At 38.3% G+C, this 21,232-nt stretch overlaps 2 protein-coding genes across 5 annotated transcripts in view; one reads left to right on the top strand and one right to left on the bottom strand.

Moving 5' to 3' along the window:
* Positions 1 to 160: 160 nt before the first annotated feature.
* On the top strand, positions 161 to 13,172 carry PDK1 (pyruvate dehydrogenase kinase 1). The gene is made up of 11 exons (XM_048310072.1): positions 161 to 382; positions 3,514 to 3,655; positions 5,120 to 5,191; positions 5,699 to 5,883; positions 6,182 to 6,271; positions 6,569 to 6,646; positions 7,274 to 7,350; positions 8,040 to 8,138; positions 9,087 to 9,197; positions 10,348 to 10,461; positions 10,591 to 13,172. Exons 1-11 carry the CDS (start codon positions 250 to 252, stop codon positions 10,729 to 10,731), a joined length of 1,242 nt encoding a protein of 413 aa, XP_048166029.1. The 5' UTR covers positions 161 to 249; the 3' UTR covers positions 10,732 to 13,172.
* Positions 13,173 to 13,843: 671 nt separating this feature from the next.
* The window catches only part of LOC125328874 (neurabin-1-like), a 42,541-nt gene continuing 35,152 nt past the window's right edge, over positions 13,844 to 21,232 (bottom strand). For all 4 annotated transcript variants that reach the window (XM_048310058.1, XM_048310059.1, XM_048310057.1 and 1 more), the window contains 2 exons: positions 16,594 to 16,782; positions 13,844 to 15,249 (listed from right to left, as the gene is read on the bottom strand). In XM_048310058.1, the coding sequence (XP_048166015.1) occupies positions 15,082 to 15,249; positions 16,594 to 16,782 (357 nt within the window). In that variant the 3' untranslated portion in view covers positions 13,844 to 15,081. The remainder of the gene's footprint in view (positions 15,250 to 16,593; positions 16,783 to 21,232) is intronic.

Genomic DNA, 21,232 nt, shown 5'->3' with positions numbered 1-21,232 from the left:
AGCAGCCGAGCGGCCGCCTCAGGCGCTGCCAGGCGGCTCCGAGCACCCCCGACCCGCTCCCTCAGAGCCACCCTCTCCTCCGCCCCGCGCCGCTACGGGGCTGGGCCAGGAGGAGACACCCACCGCCCCCTCGGGCACCGCCTCCCGGCGGCGCGGCGGAGGCGGCCGCGGCCTGGGCAGGGGCCGGGGCCGCGGCGCGGCGGGAAATGGCGGCCGGGTCGGGCTGAGCTGAGGGGACGGAGTTGCACCATGAGGCTGCTGCGCGCCCTTCTGCGCGGCGCCGCCCCGGGCAGCGCCTCCCCGGGCAGCATCCCGCAGCAGGTGGACTTCTACTCACGCTTCTCCCCCTCGCCGCTCTCCATGAAGCAGTTTCTGGACTTCGGTGAGTCCCCGCCGAGCCGCCCTCGACCGCTGCCCCTCCTCCACAGGTGCTTGTGAGGAGCGGGACAGCCACGACCCCTCACCCCGTCAGCGCTGCCTGGCTGTTACTTATCTCTTTTAATGCTGTGCTTTTTGGCAGAAAAGGGCTCTGCTTCCTTCTGGGGCAAGGGAGCCTAGTTGGCTCATTCCCGGAGACTGCAACTATGACAAGGTTGAAATTTAGCTGCAAACTCTAGGTTTTGGCACCACCAGGGTAGTTGGGTGTTTCCTGCAGAACTGGCAGTGCTGGGGAGAGAGTGGGAACAGCTGTGACAACTGGTAGCGTTAGAGCAGTGACTCAGACAGGTGAGACTGGTTAAGCCTTTTGCAAAGCAGCATGCGGCCTTCTAAAGGCATTTTCCAAACACGTGAAACATTTAGCCTCAGCTGGCACTGAGGAGCTGAACCAGTCATCACTTCTCAGTCGCCTGTCTGTGCCCTACAGAAACATCCTACCCAAATGCTGCTGTTTTAGAAGGTGCGTGAGAGAAGGAACAGGATGCAGACACCAAGAGCCATCCTGGAGGATTTGGAATCTAGTCTTGAAAATGAGTAAATCAGTAACAGGATACTCAGTCTTATGCTCTGTGCCAAAACCACTCCTAATGCTTCCAGGTTTGACTGTCAGCTTGAAAACAAAAGGGATCACAGGAATTGTTCTATTCTGCTTCAAAGCAAAGACCACATAGAGAAAAGTTGTATAAGTCACACTGAGAAACCTTTTCAAAGCCTGAGGTTGGAGCCATTCTGTAATATGTTCTGTTTCTGTACCCGAGGTGCTTTGTTGTGCATAGATGTTTACATAAGTGTTATATATATAACTAGTTGATAGTTTCATGGCTTTTTATAGTTTTGTAAGTAAAACCTAAGAGAGAATTAATCCTAGGGCCCCTAACTTTGTATAAGCAGGAAGACTTACAAAGAAGACTTTCTCATAATTATCTGCTGTCACTTCATCCATCTATTCAATGTTTCACTTGTGGCAATGAAATGTATCTGACATTTAAAACTCCAGATTCCTACAGGAACCCCACCATGTGTTCTGTTGTTACCATACTTCTAAGCAAAGAATCTTGCAATTCAGAGTTTGATTTGACCTGTATTATTTTACCGCTACAGATAACATAATTGTTACTGTAAAATCTGTGTTTATTTTCAAGGCACACTATTTCCTTGTGTCAAAAGATAGGCTACTTCTTTGCTCTTAGCAATACCTGAACATAAGGTAAAAATAATCTTGGAAACTTCAAAATATTTTTTCCTGTCTTTTGCTTAAGGATTTAATCCCAGAGAGTAAAAGCTAGTAACAGAAATAAAAAAAAGAGTGCAAGACAGAGACAGTACTTGTGTGTAAGACATTCTGTAGCCATTATAATCTGACGGATTTTTTTTTTTTTTGCTCCTTTTGCTAGAGTGAGAGCAGTCAAAGAGGAAATAATAAAATCTGGTAAAGCTAACTTAAAAAAAAGAAATATTCTATAAGCCAGTTTAGGTCTGGTCTTGGGTTATAAGACCACAGTATCTTCTGTAGGAGTCATACCCATTTTTTGCCTAGATACAGACTGTAGCTGCACAGGGAAAAGAGAGTCGTTTGCCTGTTCAATTTGTCTGCCCTATACTGCCTTTCATATTTGACCCAGGATTGCAAAGCTAAGGCCTTCAGGTACAAAAACTATTTCGTGGAATGTAATTTGCTGTGTGTGCTAGGCTTTTAAAGATTATATTTACATTCTAATACCTCCGATCTCATCTGTTCTTAGAATTTTACCCAAGAAAAGAGAAAGGCCAGTAACAGTCATGCCCGAAATGCAATCTGACTAGGGAGAAGAATGAAAGGTTTCTAGGCAGAGGTCATATGTAGACAACGCATAATGCTGGTGTGTGCCATTGCGGAGGAGTTTCTTGTAAATTATTCACTTTTTTATTGACTGACATTCTTTCATTGGTGTAGTTTATAATGTGTCTGAGTCCGCATGCTTTAAAGTAAACTGCTCTATTTCAATTTGGTGAAGATTTTTCATGTTTAAGGCACTCCCAGCTTCCTTTTTTCCGCCCTCAGCCCTTCTTTTAATCTTCTTCCCGAACTTCCCCTTGCCAAATGGAAGGAGTGAACTGAGGAGTAACTTTTAGGAGATACCTGTTGTGAAACACCAGACCTGAAGTATGTACTTCACTGCAGCAGATGGGCAGGTTAGGAAGTTCAGATGCTGTTTAAGTGACAGTCTTGAAGTCTAGAAAGAAGTCTGGCTGAGAATGAAGTACAGCATTTCTTAGTCTCTTCCCCACGCTGCAGCCTTCTTTCTCGCCTAGGAAGACAAGCTTCGTGGGAGTAAACGTAGGTCTTGATTTTAATAACCACATTTAATTGCCACCCCCACAGATGACACTTGCTCTTACAAAAGGACAGGTCAGAGGCAGTATTTTCACTTCTAGCTTTTAAAAAGGTAAAAATTTAGATGTATTAGTATCCTAATGGCTAAGCAGAGTAGCTGTCCTACTTTGCTTTCTTTCTCACTATTCATGTGAATTCATTAATCTGATTTCTGTTCCTGTAAGACTGAATTTAAACCACAACAGATTTAGTTGAAAATGAGATCAATATTACTGGATTTATTTTCTGAAAGTGTCTGAGGATGAGTTATGGCAATTCACTACGATCAGTAATCAAAAGCAGGGTGTATGGAACTATGATACTTCATAAATAGTTTCCTGCGCTGGCCTCATTTGCTTCTCTGACATGCTCAGAATGACATACTGTTTGATCAGTGCTGTTAGAGTCAATGTTTGCTGCAAATAAAATGAACAATACACATGGAGACACGCCATATTTAAAGTTGTATAGTATGGGTCTGCAACTGTTGCATTAGTTTCTCTTTATATATTGAAGATTCTCATTTACTGCCAGGGGTAGATTTCAGTATGCGATAAATTTTGAAACACAAGTGGGCTGCTGCCATGAAAGAAACACTGGCTTACCAGCCTGGCTGAGTCAGCTTTGAAACCAAGGCATAGGCCTGTTGTGCAAAAAAGAGCGAGCTTGTGTAGTTCTCTACCATAAGCGTTGACTTAATTCTGATGTCATATTGGTCTTAGGATCTGAAAATGCTTGTGAAAAGACTTCATTTATGTTTCTGCGGCAAGAGTTGCCTGTGAGATTGGCAAACATAATGAAGGAAATAAGCTTGCTTCCAGACAACCTCCTAAGAACGCCTTCAGTTCAGCTGGTGCAGAGCTGGTAAGAACAGTGACATTCCATTCCTTGAAGGGTGACCTTCTGCATATACACAGGTTGGAGGAACTGACTCTCTTCTACTGAAAGAACATTCACAGGCTTGTTACGTGAACATCACTTATTTATACTGAGATATTAAATACACCAATGTCATCAGAAACTAGATTTACAGATGTGGGAAATAACCTTTAGGAGCAATTAGAGAACTCACATTAAGAATTAAGTATTGCACACACACTCGTGTATGAGGATACAGTTTTTTTTTTTAAACAAAAATCCACCAGAACAATGTTTAATAGGGAACTTACCTGAAAGTGAAGAAGCTAGTTGAAGAAACAACAGAAGCAGACTAAGGCACGCAATGTTTGCAAAATATAGTAGACACCATTTACAAGACAGGTTATTGCAGACTGAGAGTAAAGGTATAGAAAATATGAAGAAAGAAAAACAGGAAGCTCCCAAAGCAAAAACATTAAACAACAGAGAGAACATGAAGGTATTAAAGTAAAAAAGACATTATTTGAAAAATAAAATTTGTTTTCAAGTAAGGAACTTAGGCATAAACTTTTTTTAAGATGAAAGCTAAACAAAGAGATTGCTTGGCAACTGCAATCTCTTTGGCAATCTCAAAGGCACAAGGATTTCTGTAAAGGCTTTTAAAGTTAAGAGAACACAAAATCTTCCAATAAGTGGGATTGACTAGATGACTGAATATGAAAAGAGCTATCAGTGAAGATGAAGGGTCTTAATGAAACACAAATGCTTACATTCTTAGGATACTAGATGACACTGATCAAATGGGAAATTAATTCCATTTGGGCAAAGTAGAACACAGGGAATAACCTTCCCTCCCTGTGTGCTTGCTTGCTTACAATGGAAAGAGAAATTTTGATGCTGCTGGGAATATTCTTCTGGATTTGTCAGTTGATGGCAAGAAGGAAAATAGTGTTAGGACCTAAATAACAAATGGGGAGGAATATAATTGTAGCATTGTGTTAGCCCATTATTCCCCTGAATTACATGCAGTTCCATCCTGAACAGAAAAGACCAAGAGGGATAATCAGAGGGTTGGAACAATTTCTACGTGAGGAGAAACCAGATAGAATTCTTCAGCTTGGAAAATAAGTATCTAAGGAAAGGGATGGCAGAAATACTTAAGTTGTGAACAAATGGAAAGACTCTTCTAATAACAGGAACTCACTGAGGCTACAAATAAGTGATCACCTACTGGGTTTAAAACACAAAGATGATATTTTGTGTATTCTAATTGAATTGTGGAATTCATTGCTCTGGAAATTTTGGAAGAAAACATCATAAATAGATTCAAAGGAATCTTAACAAAATTCACAGGGGAGACAGGTAGAATGATTCGATAACATGCAACATTGGAAGACCACAAATTGCTAACCAGAGAGATCTGGGGAGGCGTATTAGAATTGGTCTTTATCCTGTTTGTTTCATTGAAAGGTACGTCCAAAGTCTTCAGGAGATTCTTGACTTTAAGGACAAAAGCTCAGAAGATTCAGGGGCGGTTCACAGGTAAGGCTTTGCTGTCACACGTTAGTATCTTGTTAATATTGTATGGAAGAACTGGCAAGAAAACAGTAGCTTCAAAAAAATTTCCTATCTCAAATCTTTACAGCAGTCATCCTCTGTCCCTAAAAGGAGGGTACATTAAAACAGGAAATGAAGCACTTCAGCATAATGTCATTCTGTAGAATGCTCTGGTCAGTGTTGGCTGACCGTGCCATTTGACAGGCATGGGTTGTTCTGCATGGAAACAGCTGGTATGGTTTTCTCTTTCTCTTGGCAGTAACCAAGATAATAAATAAATAAAAATTTTATAAATAGTCAAAATAATTGATTACTGGTTGTTTCAATGCTAGTCACCTGAAATATGCTGTAAGGACTGACCTGCCTTCTTACTGCAGTCGGCAGAAGTGTGATATTTTTGTATGGAAGTCTTCATTTTTGTAGACAGGCACTCTGTTTGCTAGAGTATTAAATTCCCTCAAAAGTGAAATACTAACAATGTATTCCTTTTAGTTTTACAGATACTGTGATAAAAATCCGGAATCGACACAATGATGTAATTCCTACGATGGCTCAAGGAGTAATAGAATACAAGGAAAGCTTTGGCATTGATCCAGTGACCTCACAGAATGTGCAGTATTTTTTAGACCGCTTCTACATGAGCCGCATTTCAATCAGAATGCTCCTTAATCAACACTGTAAGTGCCAGTGTTGAATGGAGGGGAAATGTTACCTGTACCATGTCAGCTGTATTTTCCTTTAATGTTTAAGTGCTTAATATGTACTAAAGTGCCACTTAGGAGGATACTATTTGCCTTTCCATTTATACCTCATTCTTAGTACAATTCCTAAAATATTTATTAATAGTAGGCTTTCAAGTATGGTGAGGACTGAAATTATAGATTGCCTGTGAATTTTTTATTTAGCAAAACTGAAGAGACAAACTAAAATTATAAAATTATACTGGATATTAAATAATGTTTTCTTTTTTGGCAGCTTTACTGTTTGGTGGGAAAATTAATCCAGCTCATCCGAAACATATTGGAAGCATCGATCCTAACTGCAATGTTGTTGAAGTTATTAGAGGTAAATTCAGATGATAAGAACAAGAATCCTGAAAACTTACATGAATGTCTATACTAAGAGCAAATACACATCCTGATATTCCTATACTGTTTAGTTGTTTCCTACCTGGAGCAGAAGTTTTATTTAAAGTGTTAATACAATTTTGTTTCTTTTTCCTATAAACCCAGTTTTTGTGAGAAAATACACATCTCCCTGACAGCGCACAGTACTTCTAATGTTTGGTTTTTTTGGCAGACTCTAAAGGAGAAAAAAAAAGTGAGAGGGGGAAAATGTAACTTCCTGTGTTTATTATTATAGATGGCTATGAAAATGCCAAGAGACTTTGTGATTTGTATTACATGAGCTCTCCAGAACTTATCCTCGAAGAGTTGAATGGTAAGTGAATATGGACAAGGCATGGTCTTGAACATCATGATGGCTTCTTCTAGAGGAGCTAGTGGTAAAATGTTCTCCTGCTTTTCATATAGTTCATGTCTTCTCTGTATCTACTGTAATAAATAGGTTGGGGTTTTTTTTAAATCTGGCAGAATGCTTTCCCCATTCCTCCCTTTAATCAGAAAACTGACAGGAATAGAAGTTTTTGATACTACAGCTGTTGATATAACAAATTTTAGCAGGCTCCTTCCCTCCCTAAAGATTTAATGTGTCTTTACCTGACATTACTGCATCTCACCCTCTTTGCATTTCTTGCAACACGTTAAAGATTTATACAAGACATTCCATTCCATCTTCGTGATACCTATGAGGAGGTTATTAGAAAGCAACTATGATACGCCCTAATCAGTGATGTCATAGTGGGTTTTAAGATTAATTTCTAAAGCACCAAGCAACATTTGAAAATCTTGATTAAGACTTTTGATTAACATACAACTTTTCAAAAGATTTCTGTTCACATTTTCCTTTTTTAAATTCAACAATACAAATTCACATTTTGAATTATTGTGGGAATGAATAAAAGATACCTCATTTGCTATTTAGTTATTTAGACTCTCTTCTCTCCAGCTAAATCACCAGGACAGCCCATGCAAGTGGTGTACGTGCCATCACATCTCTATCACATGGTTTTTGAACTTTTCAAGGTCTGTGCACTTAACCATTAATTACACAGTTCTTTCAATACATCTTTGTTTACTGAGATTGTATTGCTTTGACTTTTTGAACCAATTCTAGATAATAGCATGTTTTTGCAAGTGCAGACTTCTTGCCATTTGACTGCAGGAACACAGCTACACTAAACAGTAATTGCATACAAAATGAACAGCTTTGGAAGATGCATCTCTTCTACCTAGCCACTGAATACCTTCTGAATAGACAGCTTAAATCTTAAAACATACGAAGACATTAGTTAATAAAGCAAGTGAGAATAAGATGTCCCAAAAATTGTGTATCTTCAAATCTGGTAAAATGTTTAACAGGTCCTACCTAAGGAGCTTTCCTCAAGCAGTTCAGTCCTAGACTTTTCTTGGACTTTGTGTCATATTGCATGTACTATGTGCATTATAAAAATTCTAGAACAAAACTTCTGTACATTAAACTGTTCACGTTTCCTTTAAAAAAATTAAGTATTTGAAGTCTCTGTATTCTAATAAACTATATATATGCTGATACTGAATAAGCCAGAAATATTAAAAAACCCATTCTAAACCAATATGCACTTGTTGTGATTCTTAAATACAAGATAAAAATAACTACTAAATTGATGTTTTAAGATAATATACAAAGTATATTACAGGATAAATAGGATTTAAGTTGTACTTGAAAATTACAGAATGCAATGAGAGCCACCATGGAACATCATGCTGATCAATGCATTTATCCTGCAATTCATGTACACATCACCTTGGGAAATGAGGATTTAACTGTGAAGGTACTCACTTTTTTTTTATTATTTTGAAGGTTACTTTGGTTAGGGTTTTTTTTCCTGTTGTGAGCAGCATATTAGTAACTTGAGCTGCTGATAGGGTTCCATTAATAGATTGTATGTGATGATGTTTGTAAGTAAAAAGACCATTACGGAATTTCACATACAGCCTCAGCAGGAAAGTAATGAACAGGTTGCAGTCACACTGAGGGTTCTGCAATAGCATCCTGTACTTGCTCGTGTCTTCCCTAGCTTAGAAGCAACCACGACTACAAACTAAGTAGCATCTTTATACAATTGTAATATTAGCATTTTGTAAGTGACAATGACACAGCTATACAGGTGTGAAACAACTGAAGAAAGCAAAATATATACTGTATATTCCACACAAAACAAACCTCCTGAAGTACAGTTTGCAGTTTCTTCTTTTTCTGTACAACATCTGTGCTGGATTTCAAAGACCAACTGTAAGCACTGGGTTTTTCATAGGTCCAGCTAAACTGTAGTAAAACAACTCCTTTGACTTACTCCCTCAGTAACAGGTTTCTTTTAGTAAATTATACTTAAATGACAGTTTAAGTATATATTCTTGAAGAATAAGGATAAAATACACAGCATTTGCTAAAAGGTACAGATAGTGACTTCAGACAAAAGTGTGTTATGACCAAGATAAAAGCAATGCACAATTCAAGTAGAATTTCCTTGCCTCCAAGAGATTATGAATGCTTCTTATGGTAGTATGTTATTTAATGGTTTGGATAAGGAATGAAAGGGAAGGATTCATCTCTCTATGGTCATTGTTGGAGATGAGAATTAAAGCGAACCTGTAACTTAGTAGGGACAGCTTCAAATAATGTTTTACCTGAACGTTCTCTGGCTTATTGTTTGAGAGAAGCTGTCTTTTATAAAAAATGTATTCAGGGATATAAAGCTAAATGCTCCTTCTTGTTCCAGATGAGTGATCGTGGTGGTGGTGTTCCTATGAGGAAAATCGACAGACTGTTCAACTACATGTATTCAACAGCACCACGTCCTCGTGTTGAGACATCACGAGCTACACCTTTGGTATGCAAATCTTTTATACCCTGGCATCATGGATATGTCTAATTGTCACAAAAACCATACAGCGAAACCTATGAAATTCCGATTTTATAGATATTACACTGAATAATATTTAAATATTACTTAATTCAAGCAATTCAAGTATTTTTTCAAAAAATAACTGGAAAATGGCATAAAATACTAAAGATTATTTAAATTCGTTCAAGATTCTCTTTTTCTCTACTAAATCTAAAGATCAGCCACCTCAAGCAGAACACTTAGCTATGCTGCACGTACTGTAGTGAGAGCAGGATTCTGAATTATTTTTGTAGCCACTGAATGAAAGGAAGAATAATTATAGCAATGACTTTGGATCAAGGCCATAGTTCATTTGTATTGTGTAGTCAGTTGTACCATCCCCCAGCAAGGATGAAGGTACACAGATGGGACAGGGCATATGAAGAATCTACTTTGGTCTCATGTGAACGTAATAAATGCACAAGAAATAAAGCCTAAGCTCTCAGAAATTAGAATCTCTGTATAGCTTTCCTGTATTTATTCTCCCACATTGCATCATTTAAAAAAATATATAGTTCTGCATGTAGATGACTCTGCAACTCACTAAACACTAGATCTTTACAGAGAAGTATTGTGTACGGTCATTGAGAGATTACCTCTAAATTTAGTATTTAAACAAAAAATCATGCTTAACACTTCAGGGCTACATCCTGCTACTGCAGTCAGGGCTTGGTAGAATTTTAGTATAAGCTGCAAATTCATAGGCATTGTGTCTTGAACCTTTTTTATATGTTCTGATGATGAAATGTATCTGACTTAAGAACACTGAGTACTTATGATTAGTAGCTCCATGAGGCGTGACACAGACACAGCAGAGTTTCCTCTAATGGCATCTCTTCAAAAAGCTACCATAATACAAGAAGTGTTATCTACCAGCCCTGTCTGACAAATGAATGAAACAGTTTTCGCATAATCACAATCATCCATGCATTCTTGTGGTTTTGGGGTATATAATAGCTTGGGGGAGGGCATAATAGTTAACATCTGAACTCCTGTTACTGTCAAACATCGTGCTTAGTTTGTCTATTTTACCTATTAAAACAGAAAATGCCACTGATTGATGCAATTAATGGAAATACACTTTTTCTCCTATCAGGCTGGATTTGGTTATGGCTTACCCATATCACGTCTGTATGCACAGTACTTCCAAGGAGACCTGAAACTGTATTCCTTAGAAGGCTATGGTACAGATGCAGTTATTTACATCAAGGTATGATCTAACACTCTATCATTTTACATTTATCAGCAGCTCTAATCTGAACTGCCAATGGAACTCTCTGTTCTGTTACAATAACTTCAATTAAAAAGAATCATGAACTACAGCCTTTTCTCCTTACAGGCCTTATCAACAGAATCAATTGAAAGACTCCCTGTATACAACAAAGCAGCCTGGAAACATTATAAAGCAAACCATGAAGCCGATGATTGGTGTGTGCCAAGCAGTGAGCCAAAGGACATGACCACTTTTCGCAGTATGTAGCTTTTTCCTCAGCAGTTCGTAAGAAGTAGGTTTGTCTGTAAAGGGAATTTAAAAGACCTGATTTACACCAAGATGTTGAGCCACTTTTGATATGTGAGAGTAATTTTAAGTGGTGTAACAGAAAGTTTAGAGTAATTAGGCTTTTCTGAAATGAAAAAACCAACAGCCACCAAAACTCCCAAACCTGCACTTACAAAGTGAGGTCATACTTAATTTGTTTCTATTTATGACTGCTTTCAGAGCTATGTCAAAGGAGCAATATTTTGGTTTCTGTAGGGATCAAGGCAATGTCTGTCACATGTGGTATTAATTAATATAATTACAAAACAGTTTTATTAGAAAAAATATTGAAAAATCTCACTGGAACATTTTTCATTTATACAATACTACAGATTAATGAAAAGCTCGTGTAAGAAGTATTGAGCTCATTGCTATACCCTTGTAAGCATGCTGAAGCTTAATTTTGTGAAGTTAGGTATGTTGCCTACATACATTGCCTACAACAAGGGGGTTTTTTCAGCTGTAGAAATCACACATCTCTGTAGGGATAAAGAATTTTAAAAAGCATTTTTAACAGCTACTACTGGTATAATGTATCTCAGGTATGTGACATTGGTTGTATTTCTTTGGTTGACTGTGAATATATGATAGATGTGAAAAACTTATCTTGCCCTAATCATTGTGAATTAAAAAATAGCATTGGCTTGTGTACAGTAATGTTGTCCTGCATTTGCCTGTATTTCTGTAGGTCATACCAAAACGTAGTATCAACATTCTAGCCTTTATAAGATCTCAGACTTGGGTATGGCAGGTACAGCTGTAAATGGAAACTATTTTAATAAACAGATTTTAAAAATTTGTTTGTAATAAGGGCATCGCTATTACTTTGACAGTATAAACTACCTTCTCAGAGTAACTAAGAGTAAGTGGAATTAAGGGTTTTTGAAAATACCTTTGCATTTGTGATATGCTTCTGGCCTCATTTTTGTAGTAACATGATAACCAGAACATATTAATCAGTCAAAGACAAACTGTCAAAACACACAGGGGAAGATAAGAGATGGGAATGAATATTACATTTCAGATAAGAAGTCCTTTTAATAAAGAATTCAACTTAATGCCTACTGTACCAGCTTTGTTCAAATCATACACATCTGTGTTGCACCTTGATCCCTGTCATTCCTGAAAATTTTAGGAGTGATGCAATTAAAGCCATTGAGAACTAATCCTCTTCTCAGTTAATTAAACTGCGTGTAGCTCTGTGGTTTTTGTTCTGCAGCAGACATGCATAATCCCTCAGAAACAATAAGCCTGGCTTTTGCTAGTTTACTGTCTCTGCACAGAGCAGAAAGTGAGATACCACAAGTGAAGGGGATAGATGGGATGTTGGAAATTGAAGTCATGCTGCTCTAGTTGTAGCTGAGCCTGATTCAAGACTTATCACCTGCAACCTCCCTAGCCAAGTTCCGCAAAACAATGAAATGGTTTTATACCCTGGTTAAGCTAATGTAGGTAACTTTAACAGAAGTGCATTACAGACTGGACTGTATACACAGTAAACTGACAAGCTGAGGGAGGATTGCTGTAGCTTAATTGGCACCAGAACAGCAGGGTTACCTACTCAAGCTTGTGGGCATGTTGAGGCCCCTATTTTTCTTCCTTACAAGGATGCGAGGTGGTAACTGGCACAGCTTTCCATCTGCAGGCCTAAAAGTGAGGGGAACTGAGAGCTGTTCACTTCTTTGGCCCTGTAAGAGGGTATGAGGAATGCCATATAGTGTAAAATGGGGCCGGTACAAATGTTGGGACACTTGCAGCTATTGCTTTTTGGTAAACTAAAACTGAAAGTTATAGCAAGGGCTTTTAAAAACTCAGGTCTGAAGCTATATTCTAGGCTTTAAATCTTTTAACTAACTGATTTTAGTAACATCGGACAACCACAAGCAGTTTCTGAAGGGAAGCTAACAGTTTGTTTTCTACAAAGTCTGTTAAGTATTTTAGATATTACTGAAATAAAGTCTCTTTCATGTTCTCGGCTAACTACCAATTGAATTCTGATTATTGAAACAACATGCTGTATAATTATATTTGTATCTGTCTCTTCACCTGCACCCTGAATGCTTGTGGTGAAAACACAAATGTGTAGTGTTTTGATTTACAATATTTAATCCTAGTTACAAATTTGGTCTTTGATAACTTTTGGTTTCAATAGAAGTGCAGAAGACAACTTTTGTGTTTAGTATTTTCATTACTATACTGAAGGCATTGCTAGCACACTGGTTAAGTTGAAGTGAATCACTACAGAAAAGTAGTATACTATCAAAATGCTGAGATTAATAGTTTTGTATGCACAATCTTGTACTGTAGAAATAATCTTGGTTTGTGTTAATTTTTTGAAAGAATCACTGCATTTATTCATTAAAACTATTGTAAAAATTAAACTCTGTTGGGTGATTGTGTAGCTTGGAACTGAGCTCGTTCCGTGCAGCCAGCCTTCTTGTTCAACATCTGACAGATGTTAAATGCTATGGGCTGTAATAATCAATGTTCTCATGCTCAGGTGCCAGGGGAGTTTATCATCCCTGCTATGGCCCCTCCTCACCTACAACAGCTCTGCACACAGGGAAACCTCTAAAACCATTATTTCCACTAGTCTGCTTCATGAGAAAACTCTTCACAGGGTCCAGGAGTAGGCTTAAAGGGAAAAGGTTATATGGGGCTCTATCAATATACTGTGTTCTAGCTGTGAAAGCACTCAACTTTATTGACTAAATTAATTAAAGGGTGGTTTTATGTGGGTGATCTTGAGCATTTGATGATTCCATACTTGTAATTCCTTTCTCTTTCATCAGTAGGGCAGCATTCATCTTTGGTTCAAGGTCTGTAAGTTCGGCACACAACTCAAAGCTACTGCAAACAAAGTACTTAAGTTAAATCTTGACCAAAGAATGCATAAAACTGAAATATAACCTCTTAAAAAAAGTAGTTATTACCAATATTTTCAAACTTTATTTTGGAAATGCCTAGTGTGCAGAAGCATTTCCACACAGTCCTTCTGCTGAAATTCTTAAGACATTTATACAAAAAAATAATAAATGTGAAACACCAACAGTGAAGTTCATTCATTTAATTAAAATGAGACAGTCCATAGATTTAAAGGAGAACTTGGTCCACATAAACAAACTATGTACGTTTTGTTCTAGTCCATTCTAGGGTGGAACTGATATTTAATCTAGTCTATGCTTCTGGAATAATCTAATTTAAGGAAGTGCTCTTGTAGTGTCTCTAGAAAATAGTATGTAAATATACGAAACACCAAGTCATGTTCTAAGCTATTTCAAGAATCAAATCCTCCTTTAAAGAGAAATAATCTGTAGTCTACAACTGAACGTTTAAATACAAGGCAGAAACCCAGTGCGTCAGTGATAATTTTTCCTACAATTCTTCCCTCAGTATTTTAGGTTTGAAAAACAGTATTGTTTAAAATTAGAAAATATATAAATTTGGTCCGCAAAAAATCTTGTAGCATGTAGAAAAGAGAAATACATGTATTGCAAATGGATCTTATTCATAGCATAAATCTATAAAACTATGTATCATTTAGGAAAAATAGGTTAAAAAGGATCTTATTTATAGGCTTAAACCTTGTCCCAACACCATACCGGTAGTGTACAGAAAACCTAATATGCTTAGGATGTGTAGTTTGTGAAAACTACTTAGTATTTCTTGTCATTTTCTCAGTAAATTGCAACACATAGAATTCAAAAACAATGTGCTACTAAAGAGAACTTTAAATGAAGTCCCAGAAGTACAAGAATTAAAACAAAATAATCCATAAATTTGAAATACATGCTTTCTTTTTAAATTAATTTGACATTACCATTTTCTTAAAATTAATTTTTACTATACATCTTTAGTGGCAACAGATAAACAGACTGTCACAGACTGAATTTGTTGGCAGGATTTTTCTATTGTCCCTCTATCAGATTCAACTCTATCAAATGCTAGTTGACTAACACTGGAATGATTTTTAATACAGCATTCTACTTTTCACAAACATCAATTTCAATGAAAAGGGCATATGACACCTTAGAAGCAGAAAGGTTACTTAAGGCAGAAAGTGAAATTATTTTCTATTAGTACAGGCAGAGTCAACTAGACATAAAAATACTGAAAGTATTATTTCATTTTATTGGGCTGTAATGGGGAGGGACCACAATTTAAAAGTAGAAAACCACCTACCACGTTGAACTGTTGCACTTTCCCTCCTCCCTCAATTGTACAATTATATACAAATCTGCTGAACTTCCTCAAGATTAGGCAAGTCTGCACTAAAACAGAATGGTCATTTTAGCAGCTTGATTCAAGAGTGGCCACCACTCTGCCAGTCTTGCGAACTTCCTTCTCCTTCTTTTGAACCTTTTCCTTTTGCTTTTCCAGTTTTTCCTGTGTTTTTCTAATATCCTTAATTTTTTTCTTTATTGTTGATCGGTCATTTTGACTGGAAACTCCCAAAGCCTTTAGAGGGGGAAAACAAAACAAAATCTCATCAGTAATTTTTTCCAACAGCACTGTCAACAGTGCTTGTGCATTAGCAATGCAAGAAAGTGTTATTCACTTTTCTGCAAGATAGTCTGCTTACTTGAAAAATAAGGACTTAGGGCCTCAAAAGCATTGTAAATAATCATCTGGGTAACAACGTAGGTAAGGAAACCACGGCCAACTCTTCAGTTGTGAAATAACAGTTTTGTGTTGCATTTTACAAACATGTAAACCCCTGTGCATTTCCAGAAAATAAAAGTAGTAGTCTCCAGATATTTTTCTAGCTCTTTTTATACACGAGGAGTTTTTATTCAGTAACTACTCCTTAATTTTAAGGATTTTAAAATGTATAATTGAGTCAGGAAGTGGACAGTACACTTCAACTTGCGATCGGCAGGTGGCAGTGCCCGATTCCAAGTGTCTGATTGTGCTCGCACTGTCTCACCCTCAACAGCATCAGGTGCACATTGAGCTTTAGGCATCAGCATTCAAGGTTCCACAACTGGAGACAGTCACTTGTATTTCCTCTGCGCCCATGATATTTTATAAAACACAGGACATTTAGTGTTGCAATTCAGGCATATTTTGGAGACTGAAGTTAGACACCTTTTCCCCACCTAAACCCCTCAAATTCTACTACTGATCATTAATAATAATTTGCCTTATGCCAGAATAGACCAATGAACCTCTTGCCTGTCCAAAATGCAGTGTGATAATCTAACAAGCAAAGAAAACTGCAGGAATTTACCAGCACTATAAGGAATACATATACAGTGCAGCCTTTCAAATATAAAATGGCAAGAAAAGGCTCAAAAGATTCAGAATACCTATTTTCAGCAGGAGTAAAAGCCTGAAACATTTAAAAGGTCACCAGATAGGATTTTAGCCTTTCCATTTGAAGAAGAAATCTGGAAGAAACAGACTTCTAAAACTGGATCCTGCAATTCTATTTGAATTGGCCAGAACTTGCTTTGTTTGATACGACCTTCTGTTGAGATTAGGTGACAGATGTATCAAGACCCCTTGGATAATTATGCTTACTTTCATTTCCTCAAGATACAAACAAGGAAGCAATATTTGTTATTTTTATGTCTATAAACAGCCTGTCTTTAATTCTACAATCAATTACTAATTACTGTCTAACTATACAGTCTCCAAGTATTTCAAAAGCAAGTAACTCAAAATAAATAAATAAAAAGAACAAATAACTATCCCTTAAAAGCCACAAAACCAGGAAACTGGACTTTGTAGGTTAAAAATACGCCTGAATCAGCAGTGAAACCTGTACAGTTACAAATCTGTCCCAGGATATTCACATACCTTTAACTTCTCACTGTCGAGCTGCATTAACTGCTGTCCATCTACGTTCATAGCTGTGAACTCTGTAATATACTGCTCCATGTTCATTCCCATTAACCAGTGGCATACTTGCTGGGTGGTCCATTCAGAAATAGGTCTACTGTGCCATTGATTTTGCTTTCCTGTTGTTGTAAATTCATCATCCAATGCCTAACCAATTGAGAAAAGTCACAATCAGCAATATTTTACTTGACTGTATGTTGAATTCCAGTTGCCAGTTGAGCTTGATTAACAAAGTGCATTTTTAAACATGCTCTACTCGAAAAGGACTTAAGTTCTTGAAATCAGTTTGCCTAGTTTACTGTAAAGAAGAAGACGCTACAACATTCAACAAAAACTAAGTCAGAAACAGAGAACATAAAAGGTAAATTGGACCTATCCAAACAATGAACATACTTCCTCAGTTAGTTGGTTAAGACAGCTCTATGTTAATGTTAGATGCTACCTTACACAGCATGAAGAATCATCAAGCACTTCAACCCCTATGACTGATTATCGTTGTGATGGAAATCCAGAATAAAGGCAATTCTAGTAGCCAGTAAATCTGCTGAGCGTTCTAGGTAGTTTTACTACATTTTGTACATTTGTAAAAGAGAGGACTGTTCATTCTTTCAACTAATGCTATTACATCAACACTTCAAGAGGTCTGCCCAAATAGAAGATGACCATTTCAGAAACATAGCAGCTTGTAGACTTCCACTGAAAATACACTTTGCCAGCTCACAGAGCTTTTTTAAGTACCCTGCTTCAATTTCATTTTGCTTCTGAAGGGAAAAGGTGCTGCTGTTTGTCCTGAAGCACAATTACTCTATCACAAAAGAAAAGCTACACAACAGAGCTCAATGTCTGTAGAGAAGAAATTCAAGTGTGGTACTTGAATCAGTAACATCAGTTAACTGAAGTTTTTCTATCCAGAATCACCTCTCACTAGCTCATGACTGAGTACAGAATGCATTAAACTTGCAGACTGCTCCACTGGCCACCTTCCACTACTCATCAAAGGTATTTGCAAATAGAAAATATGCTCCCCTTTTCCAGCGAGCCTTACACTCATTTGTAAACAAAAAACACGGAAATAAGCATCTTTCTAGTCATGGATTTGAGACATGACCCTGTTAAGTTGCAGGTGAAAAATTACAACTGCCAGCCAAAGGGATTTCACAAAATCCAGCTTATTTGATGAAATATTTGGAAGAGTTGATTCATGTAACAAAATAATTGTGGTGATTGCAAGTCAAAGATAGTGAGATGTAGACCTGTCACATGATATGATCATACAACACACTGGATCTGAGCAAGCAATATGGAAGACATGTATGAGGGGAAACAAAATTTTCAAATTTCCAATGTAGTGAAGGACTACATGTAATTCAAAATGGTTTTGCTTTCCCTGGTCTGTGAAACAAGGGACAGTGGTTACATTAGGAGGCAATGCAGATAAATACGAACGAGTTTGTAGAGCTGAACAGTTTGTGCTGAGGTCCTAAAATACACACTACAAGCATTTCAAAGGATGTTCACTTCCAAATAGCTCTAGTCTGATCAGAAAGACTCAATGGCCACTAGCAGCGGAACGCAGCAGGACCACTGTTGGAGCACATCTGATTTGATTTCCAAGATAAATCAAAGTAAGGCAAGTGGGAACAATCAGAATATTTATTTCAAAAACGAACTCCTTATCCAAATTAAAATGCTTATGTAGATACAACAAGTGCGAACACATCTGCCTTTCTGATGTGCAAAAGAAAAATAGCAATTTGCATAAAGTAACAGGAAAGGGCTCTAGAAGAGGTTTGGCTTGTAGTGCTCTATACAGCATCTGTATCAAGACAACTGGAGCACCAAGTCTTCCATCCAAGCTATCAAGCTTGAGATGCTTTGTACAGAGATTAGTTGGATAAATTACCAAGGGAATTTTAAAATGCACATTTTATTTTTAATAATTTTAGATAAAAGAACTCCCCAACCTGATATTGCAATACAAAAAATATATTGGTAACTTTGTGTCATACTAGCAAGTGTTCATGAATAATACATAAAAAATGAGAACTACTTTGCATTTTAAGTTGGACCTGTATCTCAGCTGTGGTCTATCAGCCACAAGAAATACTAAAATATATGCTGATGCATACATATTTTTTAATATATCTATGTACTTCTGTCATTTGGGGGCTGTGTGTATATCTATATATCCTCTTTACATGAAAAAAATGTGTAAAGTGTTTTATTCCAGTTGGAACTCACTCTAGATTTACTGAATCTGTCCAAGCCATGCAAAAACTTCACTTCTGTAATTACAGTCTAAGTACTTGAAGGGAAAAAAAAAAAAAAAAAAAGACTCAGAGTCTTTCATTTTGTCAAGAGAATTGCGGTCCCTTGACAGAATCTTGGGGGGGGGGGGGGGGGCTCTCTGAACCAGTTTGCCCAAGCAGAACAGAGTAGAGCAGCTAACAGACTACACTATGGAGGAGTCCTCCAGGCTCTATGACTGGCAACTTAGGGTTTCAGCATCATCAGTTGCTACCAAACTCCTTCTACTTCATATTGGTAAAGACAGAACCCTAAAACCAGAGTTGTATCAAGACCCGAATCTGTATTAAAACACACAGACATCATCTCCTCAGAGATATTTAATACTGTATAATCTGAATTTTTGCTACTACACAAGGGAAAAGCACATCTCTATTTTTCAGAATACAGGAAAGTGAAAACTGTGGAAGGAGATGATGGAGAATGAACTTTTGAGTAAGGCCTATTGGTCATTAAATAATACCTCTACATAATTTTTTTCTCAAATGTCCATTCAGAGGCAGAAGGAACATGCCAAGCTGTTTGTACATCTAAGTTAAGAGTTCCCAAAACAGCCACTACATACACAAGAGATCAGCTGCAAATTCAGAAAGCAGAACTAAAGCTACTCCTAAGGTATGGAAGCATGAGAAAGCCATGTGCTCCAGCATAAAAACACATGTGATTCAGAAAGCAAGCAGAGGCTCTGGAGATAAAAATAGAGAGCCCAAGAAAATACCACACCATTTAACATATTAACAACATTAGAAGGATTACCCTGCTAGCTTGCTAACCATCTGTGAGTGAAGTGCTTCTGCTGTAACTAGCTGGCTGCTAACAACTGAACTCTCACCAGGCAGTCACGTCCCCAAACTGCTTGTGAGCACCTGCCCAGCAAATAGGCAGACTCCTCCATGCTGCCCCATCTAGATCTCTAAGAGGTGCTTCCATCTCCAGTTTCCTAACAATTCCAGGATTTATAAGGCAGCATGCAATAGCCCACTCCTCTGAAAGCAGGAGTTACACTGGCTAGCACAACCCCTGCTGCATACTTACGAGCCCATTCGGACAACAACCATCAGGTAGAAATTATACTCATTAAGAGCTTAAGTTAATGATCCTGTTCAATGTCTTCAATGGTGATTTGAATGAGGGGGTTGAGCGTACCCTCAGGAAATTAATATATGACACCAAGTTAGGCTGGAATGTCGATCTGTTGGAGGGTAGAAAAGCCCTGCAGAGGGACCTGGACAGGATGGATCAGTGAGCCAGACCAACAGCACAAGGTTCAACATAACCAAGTGCTGGATCCTGCATGTTGGCCACAACAGCCCCATGCAGTGCTACAGGCTGGGGGCAGAGTGGCTGGAAAGCGGCCCAGTGGGAAAGGACCTGGTGGTGCAGGTCAACAGCAGCTGAACACGAGCCAGTGTGTGCCCAGACAGCAAGAAGGCCAGTGGCATCCTGGTCTGTATCAGGAATAGTGTGGCCAGCAGGGCCAGGACAATGACTGTCCCCCTGTACTCAGCACTGGTGAGGTCACCCCTTGAGTGCTGTGTCCAGTTGTGGGCCCCTCAGTTCAGGAGGGATGTTGAGGTGCTGGACTGTGTCCAGAGAAGGGCAAGGAAGCTGGTGAAGGGTGTGGAGCACAAGTCCTGTGAGGAGCAGCTGAGGGAGCTGGGGGTGTTTAGCCTGGAGAAGAGGAGGCTCAGGGGGACTTTACTGCTCTCTACAACTCCCTGGAAGGAGGGTGTAGCTGGGTGGTGGTCAGCCTCTTCTCACAGGTAACCAGTGACAAGAGGACATAATCTTCAGCTGACCAGGCAAGATTCGGGTTGGTCATCAGGAAGAATTTCTTCACAGAAAGGGTGATTAAACACTGGAATGGACTGCCCAGGGAGGTGGTGGAGTCACAATCCCTGGTTTAGCTGAAAACCAGGTGAGGTGTTTAGGGAAAGACTGAAGGTGGCACTCAGTACCATGGTCTAATTGACAAGGTGGTGTTGGGTCACAGATTGGATTGATGATCTCCAAGGTCTTTTCCAAGCACATTTATTCTGTGATTCGAAATACCCCAAACTGCTGTAAGATTGGTTACTTATTTTTTCCTAGACCTAGATGACAAACTTAAAAAACCCCCCAAACCCAGAAATACGTATTTTTCTTCATGCGTACTGCTTTCCAAAAGAGAAAACAGTTCAGAGTTTATTCCTTGTTTTCCTCAGAGCAGACCCTTGGTACTCAATTTATTTACTGAAAAGGTACAAACAGCTTTCACTGCTCATGCAAAACTGGGACAATAAGCAACATA

Source organism: Corvus hawaiiensis, chromosome 7 (assembly GCF_020740725.1).
Source record: "Corvus hawaiiensis isolate bCorHaw1 chromosome 7, bCorHaw1.pri.cur, whole genome shotgun sequence".
Taxonomy (NCBI): domain Eukaryota; kingdom Metazoa; phylum Chordata; class Aves; order Passeriformes; family Corvidae; genus Corvus; species Corvus hawaiiensis.
The sequence above is the reverse complement of the archived record's forward strand: the minus strand, read 5'-3'. Positions and strand labels throughout refer to the sequence as shown.

Coding starts and splice junctions, on each gene's coding strand:
- PDK1 (XM_048310072.1), top strand. CDS start 250: ATGAGGCTGCTGCGCGCCCTTCTGCGCGGCGCCGCCCCGGGCAGCGCC. Junction 383..3,513: donor GAAGCAGTTTCTGGACTTCG/GTGAGTCCCCGC, acceptor TATTGGTCTTAG/GATCTGAAAATGCTTGTGAA. Junction 9,198..10,347: donor CATCACGAGCTACACCTTTG/GTATGCAAATCT, acceptor TTCTCCTATCAG/GCTGGATTTGGTTATGGCTT.